The 15,219-nt window shown below is 36.1% G+C and overlaps 1 protein-coding gene across 2 annotated transcripts in view; it reads right to left on the bottom strand.

The window, feature by feature from the left end:
• Vwde (von Willebrand factor D and EGF domains) overlaps positions 1-15,219 on the bottom strand; it is a 62,884-nt gene that overhangs the window by 24,137 nt on the left and 23,528 nt on the right. For both annotated transcript variants that reach the window (XM_031380762.1, XM_031380763.1), the window contains 5 exons: positions 14,524-14,732; positions 13,443-14,383; positions 11,822-11,952; positions 1,028-1,183; positions 819-923 (listed from right to left, as the gene is read on the bottom strand). In XM_031380762.1, coding sequence (XP_031236622.1) covers positions 819-923; positions 1,028-1,183; positions 11,822-11,952; positions 13,443-14,383; positions 14,524-14,732 — 1,542 coding nt within the window. The remainder of the gene's footprint in view (positions 1-818; positions 924-1,027; positions 1,184-11,821; positions 11,953-13,442; positions 14,384-14,523; positions 14,733-15,219) is intronic.

The raw sequence follows: 15,219 nt of genomic DNA on the forward strand, positions 1-15,219 counted from the left end.
AACAGGCAGAGACAAAATATTTTAGATAAAATAAAACTCAAATAAGTTTTCAACAACCAACACTTCTTCTTGACATATTCTGAGTACTTATGTCAAGGAAAAAAGTATACAAATTGTTCTCTTATGTGTGTATACTACTTTTATGTTCTTTGCTTTGAAGGGATGGCTGATTTTAGGTCCATGGTATTTATCAAGTCATCAGTTTCTATATTGGAAGCCTATTAGATAAGCAAAGGAAAAATAAAACCATAAAACAGGCAAACAAAAACAATAGAAGCATTAGATACATATTATAAATCCTTTTCAAATACAAATCACTTGCTACAAAAAGATTAGTTAACCGCACAATGACAAATCTTGCCAGAAAAGTATGTATGTAGGACCACGTGAGTGAATAATTAAATGTGAAATTCCTTCTCTGATTCTTTCCGGGGGGTGGTGGGGAGGTACAGAGAAAAGAGGCTGGGTCTCATGTAGCCCAGGCTGTTCTCTAGGATGGGACAACCTTATACCTCCGATCCTCCTGCCTCCATCTCGTAAATGCTAGAACTACAGATGTTTGCTACTTAAACATAGATCCTCCTTCAAAGTATCAGGGAGAAGTATTCTGCCACTTCAAGAGATTAAGAGATGAAGCACTGTCCTTGTTTAATCAACAAGAGTCACAGGAAGTTCATTAAGTTTTTAACTAGACTAACACCAATGTGAGGTAAAAATTTATCCATGTCATTCTAGCATAAGTTTGGGAAAAGCACACAAATATGCAAAAGACATGTGGATATATGCATTATATTCTATGAAAAAGTAAACATACATACCTTCATAGTGCATGAATCATTTTCATGGGGACCACAAAGTTGACAAGCACCGTCATATATGATCATTATCTTGGAATTACTGAATGCATAACCATCATTAGATACCTATGAAATACAGTTCTATAGTAAGATTATTTTTTCTAAATGTTTTCTAATCAATTCACTATAGAATTTTATTTATACCTAGGATGATATCTTGTATTTGTTACCTTTAATTGCAACTTTGCCAAGGGTTTCTCTGCTGTCAGATCCATGGTATCAGAATGCTGTCCATGTGGGAAGAGTGGACAGTCAACCACTCTGCTATTTTGAAAGACTGCCTGTGTGTAGACACTTGTTCCATGTACCCACTTACTGCCATTATACTGAAGGAGTAAATGAAAAGTCAATTAATTATTTCTAAATTGTGGAAGTACTTTTGTATATTTTATGATTACTGAATTGTATATAGTCAATGTAGAAATTTTATAATATATATCCAATACAATCAGATAAATAATTAGAAAAATACATTAAAAGTAGTTTTATTCAAAACAATAGAAAAGTATACACCATAGTTTGGTAATTCAAAAACAAAATCAACCCTTCACTCAAAGCATACATTATTGAAAAGTTCAATCCAAAAAGGTTGCCAATGTTAGTCATATATACTCAGTCACCACAGCATGTATTTTAGAGCAAGAGGCAAGCAATGGAGTGCATACTTGTCACATGGTAAATGAATTTTTTATGTAAGAGTTTCCCCCCCCTCCCCCACTTCCCACTTTCATCTTCCTGGAACACCATTTCAGTATGTTGGCAGCCACTGGGCTTTCACGCACTATATGACCCTTGACTGGTCTCGAGAAATAACTAAGATGGGTCAATGCTTCAACTATTTGAACATTTTTAACTATGTGCCAGAGGACTTAGGGTCAGACTACCCATAATGGATTACATTTCAAAACGTAAAACTATGGAGTGGCGGCCATGCTTTTTAATAGACTAAATATAAAATTGAAGTGTACGAAGAATAGAAGGATTAAAAGCAGCTATGCACATTTATAATTGTGCTAATTTTATACTGATTTTTCATGATGGTCATGATAGAAGTAAGTGATTTTTCCCCAGGAGAATTTATTTATTTATTTTTATTTATTTATTTATTTATTTATTTATTTGGTTTTTCAAGACAGGGTTTCTCTGTGTAGCCCTGGCTGTCCTAGAACTCACTCTGTAGACCACGCTGGTCTAGAACTCAGAAATCCACCTGCCTCTGCCTCCCAAGTGCTGGGATTAAAGGCGTGTGCCACCACTGCCTGGCTAAGAATTTATTTATTTATTTATTTTGATTCTCTAAAAAAATACTATCCTCAGTAAAATGTGCCATTTTGCTTACACTAGTGTTTTCTTTTTGAGTAGAATTGTAGCCAGTTTAGCCTACTCAATGCCAGTGGAATGTCATGCTTAAGGTATACTTTGGGAACTACTTAGTAGTATTGTAAAATGTCTTAGTGTGTGAAGACAAAAGGGCAGAAAGAATTTCTGAGGACTGATAACTAAATTGAAAACTAGGAAGGCATATTTGTTGGCATCTGAATTCATATGTATATTCAAACGTATAAAAATGAATTTTGGCTGCACAGTGGTTTTCAAATGTATCATTGGTCATGCAACTTGATATAGTGCCTCAGCATTGTAGGTTAGAAGGGGAGAGACATCACTCCAGTTTATGTGGAATAAAGTGTAACCTCATTTTAAAGACTTTTTGACTGACAGCTCAGTTGTGCAGACATCTATAGTTAACGAGGAACAGTCTGTTATAGCAGATCTGTCAGTTTCTCTAGCAGAGGAGGAATGGCAAAAATATCCTGACAATGCTGTCCTGATAGCTGTGCTTAAGGCATGGTGGGGCTCTTGTTTTTCTCTGTGAAGTCAGAGTGAGGCCAATGACTGGACTTTAAGATATGAGTTCAATCCCTCTATGAGAGAAAGTGATGAACAAATTTGATTCTGCATCCGTTATATTTAACATTTTGTGAATGTCTATTATATACTGAAGATATTCTTTTTAGTTTAAATATTTTAATTTTTGAGAATTTCACACATGTGTCCTATACTAAACCATATCCATGCAGTCCCAAGCGCTCAGGGGTATATACATAACAGCTATTGGTATTCTGCTGAGGCAAAACATAACAGAAAAGATATGGAGTATATAATTTTTCTGCGATAACTGAGATAAAAATAAGATATAATACAGAGGAAGCCCCAAATCTAATCTAATCAAGGAAAGCTTCAGAAAAGGAATCATATTTTTTCTTCTAAGGAGATAAAGGGTGCTTCTGTTTGGATAATGAAAACTGAAAAAGAGAGAGGGAAATCCAACATGGTGGGAGAAGCCAGTATTTAAAAATGAAGAAAGAACAAAACATCATGCTCTATGGTAGAGCAGGATGAAGACAGGAGGAATGTTTAAACTGCCAACAAAAGGGATCAGGACCGAGGTCAGAAAGAGCCTTCTCCTTACATTTTTGATTGAATACTGTGAACCAACAGCTTAAAAGTTGGACTTGACTTTTAGAGGAAAGAATACAAGAAATGAGTGGGTAGCTGGATTTCTAGACCAAGAATTCTTTACAAGTAGAAAAGAGATGTAAGCTGTGGTAGTCTGTTCTTTATAAAGCAGAAAATTTATATATGTGTCTTTGTATAAAAGAAGTATAGTGACGACTAACTAGAAAAAATAATGATTTGAATTCATTGTTTTTAATAGCTGAGTAATACTCCATTGTGTAAATGTAGTACATTTTCTCTATCCAATTCTCTGTTGAGGGATATCTGGTTTCTTTCCAGCTCCTGGGTATTATTAATAAGACTTCTATGAACAAAGCAGAACATGTGTCCTTATTATATGTTGGAACATCTTCTGGTTCTACGCCCAGGAGTGGTATAGCTGAGTACTGGTACCACTATGTCCAATTTTCTGAAAAACTACCAAACTGATTTCCAGAGTGCTTGTACCAGCTTGCAATCCCACCAACAATAGAGGAGTGTTCCTCTTTCTCCACATCATTGCCAGCATCTGCTGTTACTTGAGTTTTATATCTTAGCCATTCTGACTGGTGTGAGGTGGAATCTCAGGGTTGTTTTGATTTTCAGTTCCCTAATGACTAAGGATGTTGAACATTTCTTTAGGTGCTTCTCAACCATATGGTATTCCTCAGTTGAGAGTTCTTTGTTTAGCTCTGTACTCCATTTTTAATAGGGTTATTTGATTTTCTGGAGTCTAACTTCTTGAGTTCTTTGTATGTATTTGATATAAGCCTTCTATTGGATGTAGGATTGTTAAAAAAAAAAATCTTCCCCCAATCTGTTAATTGCCATTTTGTCCTATTGATAGTGTCCTTTGCCTTACAGAAGCCTTGCAATTTTGTGAGGTCCCATTTGTCAATTCTTGATATTAGAGCTTAAGCTATTGGTGTTCTGTTCAGGAAATTTTCCCCCGTACCAATGTTGTCGAGGCTCTTCACCACTTTCTTTTCTATTAGTCTCAAATTCTTAGCTAAATGGATGGAACTAGACAAAATCATCCTGAGTGAGGTAACCCAATCACAAAAGAACACACATGGTATGTACCACTGATAAGTGGATATTAGCCCAAAATCTCGGAATACCCAAGATACAATCCACAGACCACATGAAGTTCAAGAAAAAGGAAGACCAAAGTTCCTTCTTAGAAGGGGGAACAAAATATCCATGGGAGAAGATACAGAGATAAAGTTTGAAGCAGAGACTGAAGGAAAGACCATCCAGAAACTGCCCCACCTGGGGATCTATCACATATACAGTTATGAACTCTGGACACTATTGTGGATACCAACAAGTGCTTGCTGACAGGAGCCTGATATAGCCATCTCTTGAGAGACTCTGTCAGAGCCTGAAGGAAACAGAGATGGATGCTCTCAGTCAACCATTGGACTGAGCACAAGGTCCCCAATGAAGGAGCTAGTGAAAGACCTGAAGGAACTGAAGGGGTTTGCAGCCCCATAGGAAGAACAACAATATGAAACAACCAGTACCCCCAGAGCTCCCAGGGACTAAACTACCTACCAAAGAGTACACGTGGAGGGACCCATGACTCCAGCTGTATATGTAGCAGAGAATGGTCTTGTTGGACATCAATGGGAGGAGAGACCCTTGGTCCTGTGAAGACTAGATGCCCCAGTGTAGGGGAATGCCAGGGAAAAAAAGTAGGAGTGGGTGGGTTGGTGAGCAGGGGGAGGGGAGATGGGATAGGGGATTTTTGGAGGGCAAACCAGGAAAGGGGATAACATTTGAAACGTAAATAAAGAAAAAATCTAATAAAAAAGAAAGTATTGATCATTAGACACATATGTCAGTATATGGAGAGAATACTATAAAAATATGGGATAATGGGAACTCCTTACTCAGGACAATAAAAGAGATCATGGAAAAAGTGGGTGAAATAGAAGAGAAGAAATAAATAATACTCTATAAATACCTTTCATACAGATCAAAATTTTAGAATTATAATATTCCAGATACTCTCAAAATAATTTTAATGCAAGTCAACTAGAAAGTGTAGGATACTTACAAAGAAACAAAAACATTTAAACTAGTTATATTGCAGTCAAATATATAACTGCTATGAATAGGAAATCAAAAATAGTATGTCATATTGGAAACAACATTTACTGTTATATGATTATGTCCTTTTATAAATTTGATTTTCAAAGGAAGAGTGTAACCTTCCTGGTTTGAGACCTGCCTCTGATAGCCACACCTCTCTGCCCATTTCCTGCTATTAGACATGCCTCCAATCGGGTTCTAGTTACATTCGAAAGCTCCACCCCTACAGAGTAACAAGGAAGTCGCTTATTGGACTATCACACTGATATATTTTTGGGGGGGGTGTGGTTATGCCCCACATATTTTACCTGTTGGGGGAACAAAGGATGAGCATTAAATTCAATATGGCTGAACAGTAAGGCCTGCTGTCTAATTTTTACCCTTCCACGTGGGTAGGTATTTCTGTGGCCACTCTCTCCTATCTCCTTCTATCTCTTCCTATCTATTTCTAATTCCTATTTCCAGAAGAACCCTTTCTTTAACATTGGTGCTGGTAGCTAACAGAAGAGGGTAAAATATCTGAAAATATATGTATATGCAAAGAATGACAAAGTAGATTTATATATTGAAAATTATGAGAACTGTTTTTTCATTTGTGAAGAAAAGAGAAACAAATAAGAAGAGGAAACTAGAGCAAACCCTGTGCCTCTCCATTAGAATCATAGACATTGCTGTCAAGGCCTTGAAGATGCTAAATGCTAAGTAGTTAGGTAAAGATGATGAATATAGATGATAGATTCATAGATGATAGATGATAGAAAGATAGTAGATAAGTGTACATACTCAATCCATTGAGAGGACTTAAAAGCAATAACTAGTCTATAATATGTATGTAATAAAAAATGAAACCAGTATGTAATAAAAAATGATGAAACCAGAAGAAAATGTTAGGTTAGTGAAAGCTTATACCATCAACACAAGTGAAGCCTTAAGCTTTCAGCAAATTCTAAAAGAGTAGGGTTGCATGATTTGAAAATTGTGTTTATCTGCATCCCAGAGTTAACCCTGTGGCATAGCTTTCCATAGATTCCCAATTTAAAGAGCCAGTAAATATCTTTAACAAGATTATAGAAGAAAACTTCCCTAACCTAAAGAAAGAGATGCCATGAACATACAAGAAGCCTACAGAACTCCAAAAAGACTAGACTAGAAAAGAAATTCCTCCCTTCACATAATAATCAAAACACCAAATGCACAAGACAAAGAAAGAATAATAAAAGTAGTAAGGGGAAAAGTTCAAGTAGCATACAAAGTCAGATAACCATGGACTAAGGCTGGTCTTCAATGATAACAAAAACAACAGAAAGCCCACATACACATGGAAGCTAAACATGGCTCTACTCATTGATAACTTAGTCAAGGAAGAAATAAAGAAAGAAATTAAAGACTTTTTAGAATTTAATGAAAATGAAGGCACAACATATCCAAACTTATGGGACACAATGAAAACAGTGCTGAAAGGAAAACTTATAGCTCTGAGTGCCTCCAAAAAGAAACAAGAAAGCATATACTAGCAGCTTAATAGAACACCTGAAAACTCTAGAACAAAAAGAAGCAAATATACCCAAGAGGAGTAGACAAAAGGAAATAATCAAACTCAGAGCTCAAATCAACCAAATGGAAACAAAAAGAACTATACAAATAATCAACAAAACCAGGAGATGGTTCTTTGAGAAAATCAACAAGATTAATAAACCCTTAGTAAGACTAACCAGAGCTCATAGACACAGTACCCAAATTAACAAAAGCAGAAATGAAAAAGGAGATATAACAACAGAAACCAAGGACATTCAAAAAATCATCAGATACTATTACAAAAGTCTATGTTCAACAAAATTGGAAAATCTTTATGAAATGGACAATTTTCTAGAAAGATATCAAATAGCAAAGTTAAGTAAGGATTATGCAAACTATCCAAACAGTCCCATAAATCTAAAGAAACAGAAACAGTCATTAATAGTCTCCCAACCAAAAAAACAAGCCCAGGACCATATGGTTTTATTGCAGAATTCTAACAGATCTTCAAAGAAGACCTAATACCAATACTCTTCAAAGTGTTCTACAAAAAAATGGAAGGAATACTACCCAATTTGTTCTATGAAGCCACAAATATGCTCATACTTAAACCACACAAATACCCAACAAGAAAGAAAATTTCAGACCAATTTCACTTGTGAATATCAATGTAAAAATACTGAATAAAATTCTTGCAGACTGAATCCAAGAACATATCAAAATGATCATCCATCATGATCAAGTAGGCTTCATCCCAGGGATATAGGCATGGTTCAATATATGGGAATCCATCAAACTAATTCACTATATAAACAAACTCTAAGAGAAAAAACACACGATCATCTTATTAGATGCAGAGAAAGCATTTGACAAAATCCAACATCCCTTCATGATAAAAATCTTAGAAAGATCAGAAATTCAAGGCCCATACTTAAACATAGTAAAAGCAATATATAGCAAACCAGTAGCCAACATCAAACTAAATGGAGAGAAACTTGAAGCAATCCCACTAAAATCAGGGACTAGACAAGGCTGCCCACTCTCTCCCTACCTATTCAATATTATACTTGAAGTCCTAGCCAAAGCAATTAGACAACAAAGGAGGTCAAAAGGATACAATTGGAAAGGAAGAAGTCAAATTATCACTATTTGTAGATGACATAATAGTATACTTTAGTGACATCAAATATTCCACCAGAGAACTCCTAAAGCTGATAAACAACTTCAGAAAAGTATAAAATTAACTCAAACAAATCAGTAGCCTTCTCCTACTCAAAGGAAAAACAGGCTGAGAAAGAAATTAGGGAAACAACACCCTTCACAATAGTCACAAATAATATAAAATACTTTGGTGTGACTCTAACTAAGCAAGTAAAAGATCTTTATGACAAGGACTTCAACTCTCTGAAAAAGAAATCAAAGATCTCAGAAGATGGAAAGATCTCCCAGGCTCATGGACTGGCAGGATTAATATAGTAAAAACGGCCATGTTGTAAAAGCAATCTAGAGATTCAATGCAATCCCCATCTGAATTCTAACGCAATTCTTCATAGAGTTAGAGCAATTTACAAATTCATCTGGAATAACAAAAAACCCAGGATAGCAAAAACTATTTTCAACAGTGGAAGAACCTCTGGGGGAATTACCATTTTGGATTTAAAGCTGTATTACAGAGCAATAATGATAAAAACTGCATGGTGTTGGTACAGAGACAAGCAGACAGATCAATAGAATTAAATTGAAGACCCAGAAATGAACCCACACACCTATGGTCACTTGATCTTTTACAAACCATCCAGTGGAAAAAAGCACTTGTTCAACTGGCGATCAGCATAAGAATGCAAATCAGTCCATTCTTATCTCCTTGTACAAAGTTCAAGTCCTAGTGGATCAAGGACCTCCACATAAAACCAGATACACTGAAACTAACAGACAAGAAAGTGGAGAAGAGCCTAGCAGACATGGCCACAGGGGAAACTTTCCTGAACAGAATACCAATGGCTTACGTACTAAGATAAAAAATAGACAATGAGATCTCATAAAATTGCAAAGCTACTGTAAGGCAAAGGACACTGTCAATAGGACAAAATGGCAACCAACGGATTGGGAAAAGATCTTTAACAATTCTACATCTAATAGAGGGTTAATATTCAATATATACAAAAAAATCAAGCAGTTAGACTCTAGAAAACCAAATAACCCTATTAAAAATGAGGTACAGAGCTAAACAAAGAATTCTCAGCTGAGGAATATCAAATGGCTGAGAAGCACCTAAAGAAATGCTCAACATCCTTAGTCATCAGAGAGATACAAATCAAAACAACCCTGAGATTCTATCTCATACCAGTCAGAATGGCTAAGATCAAAAACTCAGGTGACAGCAGATGCTGGCAAGAATGTGGAGAAAAAGGAACACCTTTCCATTGTCGGTGGGATTGCAAACTGGTACAACCACTCTGGAAATCAGTTCGGTGGTTCTTCAGAAAATTGGACATAGTATTACCTGAGGACCCAGCTATACGACACCTGGGCATATACCCAAAAGATGCTGCAATATATCACAAGGTGACATCTCATGCTCCATTATGTTTATAGCAGCCTTACGTATAGTAGCCAGAAGCTGGAAACAACCCAGATGTCCCTCAACAGAAGAATGGACATAGAAAATGTGATAGAGTTACACACCTGGAGTACTACTCAGCTATTAAAAATAATGACTTCATGAAATTCTTAGGCAAATGGATGGATCTAGAACATATCATCCTGAGTGAGGTAACCCAATCACAAAAAAACACATGTTATGCACTCACTCATAAGTGGATATTAGCCCAAAAGCTTGGAATACCCAAGATACAGTTCACAGACCACAGGAAGCTCAAGAAGAAGGAAGACTAGAGTGTGAATTCTTCGGTTCTCCTTAGAAGGGGCAACAAAATACTCATGGGAGGAAATATGGAGACAGTTTGGGGCAGAGACTGAAGGAAAGGCTATCCAGAGACTGTCCTACCTGGAGATCTATCACATATACATTCACCAAATGCAGACACTATTGCAGATGCCAAGAAGTGCTTGTTGACAGGAGCCTGATAAAGCTGTCTCCTGAGAGGCTCTGCCACAGCATGACAAATACAGAAGTGATTGCTTGCAGCCAGCCATTGGACTGAGCACAAGGTCCCCAATGGAAGAGAGAAAGGACTGAAGGATCTGAAGGGATTTGTAATCCCGTAGGAAGAACAATATCAACCAACCAAACCCCTCAGAACTCCCAAAGACTAAACCACCAACCAAAGAGTACATAATGGAGGGACCCATGACTCCAGCACGGTATTTACCAGAGGTTGCCTTGTTGAACATCAATGAGAGGAGAGGCCCTTTGTCCTGTGAAGGCTAGATGCCCCAGTGAAGGGGAATGCCAGGGCAGTGAGGCAGGATTTGGTGGGTAGGTGGTGGAACACTCTCATAGAAGCAGAAGGAGGGGTAACGGAATAGGGAATTTCCATCGGGGAAGCCTGGTCACATTTGAAAGTAAATAAATAAAATATCCAAAATGAAAATTGTGTCAAATTATGCTTAGTAAAGAATGAGTCAAGAAAGCCTTAAGACCCATGCTGGACATGTTTTGGTTTTAAGATTATGCTTATCTAAGTTGTTTTTCCAATAGAAAGTGGGCAGTCTTATAAATATATACATACAAGCAGTACTAGATGAATGCTATATATGTATGAAGGAAAATATATGTCAATTTTAAAAAAAATTAGGAATAGCAGAGAATGTTTCAACTTTAACATAACATAAATATTTGTTACATAGGCTATCTTCGGATTTAGCAGCCAATGAAACTTCTTTCTTTTCTTTCTTTCTTTTTTTTAACAATTAAGTATAATATTTAGGGATTTTGAAAATTCCCTGTCAAATGTTTGGAAGGGAGAGAAGTAAATTACAGCACACAAGATACGTCTAAAAGTAAGCCCAAGATGTACTTTCCAAGAAAATACAAATTTGTAAAATGATTTTCTGTTCAATCATTTACTAGTAGCCTGATCTGATATTAACAACTCTACCAAAGCCACATATCTTCTCTCTTTTGACTTCGAGATCCCATGCATAACATGATGCAATGAGCATACTTGTACATAATTACACAAGAAAAATATTTCCAATTATTTCCTTCATCAAATTCTCAGTACCAAATTCACACTTCACTTCATTGACTTAGACATAAAGTAAGAATGCAAAAACATGTTTTAAATTTTCAACTTGTCCAAATGAGCATATAAATTTAAAAACTTTTTTAGTTGAATAAAGAAAAAGAAGATCATACAATTTACAAAATAACGAATATTTAGATGTGCTCCCATTCAAGCTGAATGATGTTTCTGTTTTAAGAATCGTGAGAGAGAAATAAATGGTTGGGGACAGATGGGTATTTGAGACTCATAGCAAGGGAGATATAATCAGTGAACACAGTTACACCCGTTTGTGCTTTAGAAGGGCATATTCAGGTATCTTAATCACCTATACTCCTTGCCAGATTATCTTGGCTGAAAACCATCATCATTCATTGAGGTTTATAGCTCAAGAAAGATAGATGTTTCTATATAACAAACTTCACACTCCTTTAGTTTTTACTAATTATGACTGAAAACCATGGCCCAATGCCTCAATAAAAATGATGTAAAATACTTAGTAATGATCACAGGATAGCTTATCTAGTGAAGGAGTATGGCCATTTTCTTGTACCTATCAGTGGGTTGAACTGCCTGAAATCATGTTGCTCCCTGATAGAAAAAATTAATCTAAAATGGAGCAAACTCAATCGTTTTAAACACTGCACCCAAAGCCAGTGCTTATCATACCTCGAGTCTAGTAACTTCACACTTGATGGACTCTTTGAAGCCTTGACCAAACACTCTCACTGTGACACAGCTCTGCTTCTGAATATCACAGAATCCAGCATTCTCAACCTCAGTAATTTCAGGAGCTATGTCTTTAAAGAAAAAAAATCACATGCTTTTTGAATTACAGAAAAAACACAAATTATTTTGAGTGTCTAAATTAAAACTGTAGTTCCAATAACATTTCAAAATGTACTCAAAACATTATTTATAGTAATTAACCCATTAAACATTTAATCATAATGTGTTTAAATAGATATTGCTAACCATCAAGACAAAAGCATTGTCATAACTGATAACACTTAAACACATATTTCCCTAATGTTTCAGTAATATTTGTTATTAATTAAGAGATTTTAACAAATTATATCTAAAATACATCTTGGTTTTACCATATCAGTTTGTGCCAAATAGATGAATATAGGTAAGCTAAGCTTTTGAAATAAAATAGTTTATTAAACAGTGCAATATTTGCATTTCAAAAAACATTTCGTTATTCCATTTTTTATCAAAGTGTAATACAAATATATATGTATGTATATATATACACACATATAGGAGTATACTTTATACTCCTATTTCAGTTTTTCCATAATTTTTGTTCTCCCATAAGGATAACTGTGAGTGTATTAATCACTGACAGGAAATGTCTCTCTTAGAACTCATAGCTACCTGACTTTCATATGGCTCTTATTCCAGTTGTGGCCTAAGTAGCATATCTTACCTGAATTGATGAGATCTGCTTGTTAAAATGGATGTGTACCTGTGAACAATATTCCTCTGTCCTAGTCTTGTCAAACCTAAGAGAATTTACCAGCTAGCCTGGAGGAAAAATCATAAGCCTATGACCTCAGGATTCTCAAACTTCTCATAAAAATTTATATTAGTTTATCATGTCACAGTTGTAATTCCTGTCTATTTACTCATGTATTTGTATACAGTGTCAGTAAAGAGGCATGGGAATTAAGCAAATTAAGCCTCTATGTTACTTAAATTTTATCATGAGATGGCAAAGATTGTTTTAAAAGAGAAAAAGCATAAAAATGTAGAAACATGTGTTTTCAGTAACATGAAGAAATTTTATATTAATTATGTCACAGGAGATAAAAAAAACATGGGGTCATGTGAGAAAAACTACTAGGAAGTTTTTAAGTTAATACTCAGACAAAAGAGTTCCCAAAATAGACTTGAAAAAACACAATTTTGAGCAAATTAGTGTACTTAGTAAAATAAGATAAAATAGTGCTTAAAATATATGAGGTTTAGGCGAAAGGTTATTCTCTGCAGACAGAAGCACCAGTTGTGTGCAAAGGCCTTGTGTCTGGGTGGCGTGGCATTTCCAATGAACAGCAACAGAGATGAAATCAGCTGGAAAGGATCAACAGCTACCAGAAAGAGGCCATCAAGTGGTATAGAACCAGATAGGCAGTTTCACAGACTTTAGCTTTGACATTTGAAAAAGATAAACATTTGGGGAAAATCTAATATATCTTTCACTATAGACTTAATAGACACTAAGGACAAAGACATGTCCATAATCACATGCCATCCCCAATATCAAAGTTCCAGAGCATTTGCATACCATATGAATGACTGCAGTCATAGGAGCTGTAGCCTGGAAAACACGCACAGCCCCCGTCCGTACAATGTCCATGTCCGCTGCATAAATTGGGACATTTTAACACTTCTAGAATGCCTTCTACTGACTTCCTGTATTCTTCTACATTGACTTTTCCTTCTTCTAAAATGCGTCTCTCACATTCATTTTCTAACAAGGCCACTCCTGCCTCTGCCCAGCTCACGTTGTCCTTTAACGGTACATCCTTCACACACATGTCTATAACATGGTTTGGTGTCTTGCCAAGAAAGGGAAGACAGAGCCTTCCAAGGCTGGAGTTGGCTAGAGTCTGCTGACAGATAGCCAAGACAATGAATTCAGTGAGGCCCGATGCTGTGGGCCAAGAGGGGACAAACTTTTGCTGGCTGCCCTCAATGTGGTCCTCAGGAAAAAAATAAGAAAACTCTTCCAGGTTGCCTTGTCCTAGACTCTGAAAAGTAAATACGGGATGAAAGTTCTTCAAAATTTGTCGTTTCCATCTGTTTTGTAGATTCTTCCTCATTTCCTGGTCCTGTGCATGCCTCTCCTTACTCAAATATGTAGGAGAATTTTGGGTCTTATTCCCAGGATGCTGTAAATTTAAGTCCAGATTTGAGTGGGCATTTTCCTTTAGTAAGAAATTCAAATTATTTTCTTCTCTAGGTACATGAGGGCTTCTTTTTCCAACAAGAGCTTTTGAATTGATATATTCAGAAGTAATATCTAGGTCTGGTATCAAGGTAGAGAACTGAATGTGCTTGATGTCTTTGCAGCTGGAAGCCATTTCTAAGTGAGATGTGCTGTCCAGATGGTGAGAAAGCAGATGATGCATGGCGGTACCTAACCAGCAGCTGCAGTAGGATAGTTTTGCAGGAAACTGTGGGGAGGTTGGTATTTTGTCAAACATGCTTCTTCCTGGTGGAAGCCTTCCAGATGAAAGACAGGAGAGTTATTTGAACAAGAATGTTTTTACCACTAATCTATTATGAAAGGGCAGAACATTGAATGGCCACTTCTTAAGTTTCATAGTAACACAGAAACAGCTGAATAATAGCTTAATTCTCACCTCCATTCATTGATAAAAGCAATATAATTGTTGACATTGTGATCAATTTTGATCCCGTTCTTGTCATGAAAATCATTTTCTGGGTTTTCATCGAAGGTGCCACAAAGCCCCAATGTGCTTTTGAAGTCTAAACTGGGGACTCTGAGCGTTATACTCATACCCCACACACTGAGGTCAGCACGGATAAACGCTCCAGAGGAAAACCAAATCTGAAAGCAGACAAACTCATACTGAAATACTGAATTCACTGAGTTAAAAAAAAAAAAGAGTGTTATATAACATATAAGAAAGTTAATTTTCTATACATATAAAGAGTGAAATACTTATTTTTACATGAAAACTTTCACTAAATAGTGTATTTCAAAGAAATCCCTTTTCACATTATGCTGATTTGAAATTTGGTCACAATTTCAATTCTTTTAATTTTTAATTTTATATGCATGCATGGATGTTTTGCCAGCATGTATGTCTGTTCAGCATATGCATGCCTGGTACCTTCAGAGGCCAAAATAGGGAGCCAGATCCTCTGAGACAGGAGTTACAGACAGTTGTGACCTACTATGTGGGTGTTGGGAATTGAACCTCTAGCCAGTCCTCTTAATTGTCTTCGGGCCCCATCATATGGACTACTTATTGAAACAAATGGTTCTTGACTTCTTTAATAATTAAAATTTTATATTTTATAAGATTAAAACT

The sequence above is a fragment of the Mastomys coucha genome, unplaced genomic scaffold (genome assembly GCF_008632895.1).
Source record: "Mastomys coucha isolate ucsf_1 unplaced genomic scaffold, UCSF_Mcou_1 pScaffold20, whole genome shotgun sequence".
Lineage (NCBI taxonomy): Eukaryota > Metazoa > Chordata > Mammalia > Rodentia > Muridae > Mastomys > Mastomys coucha.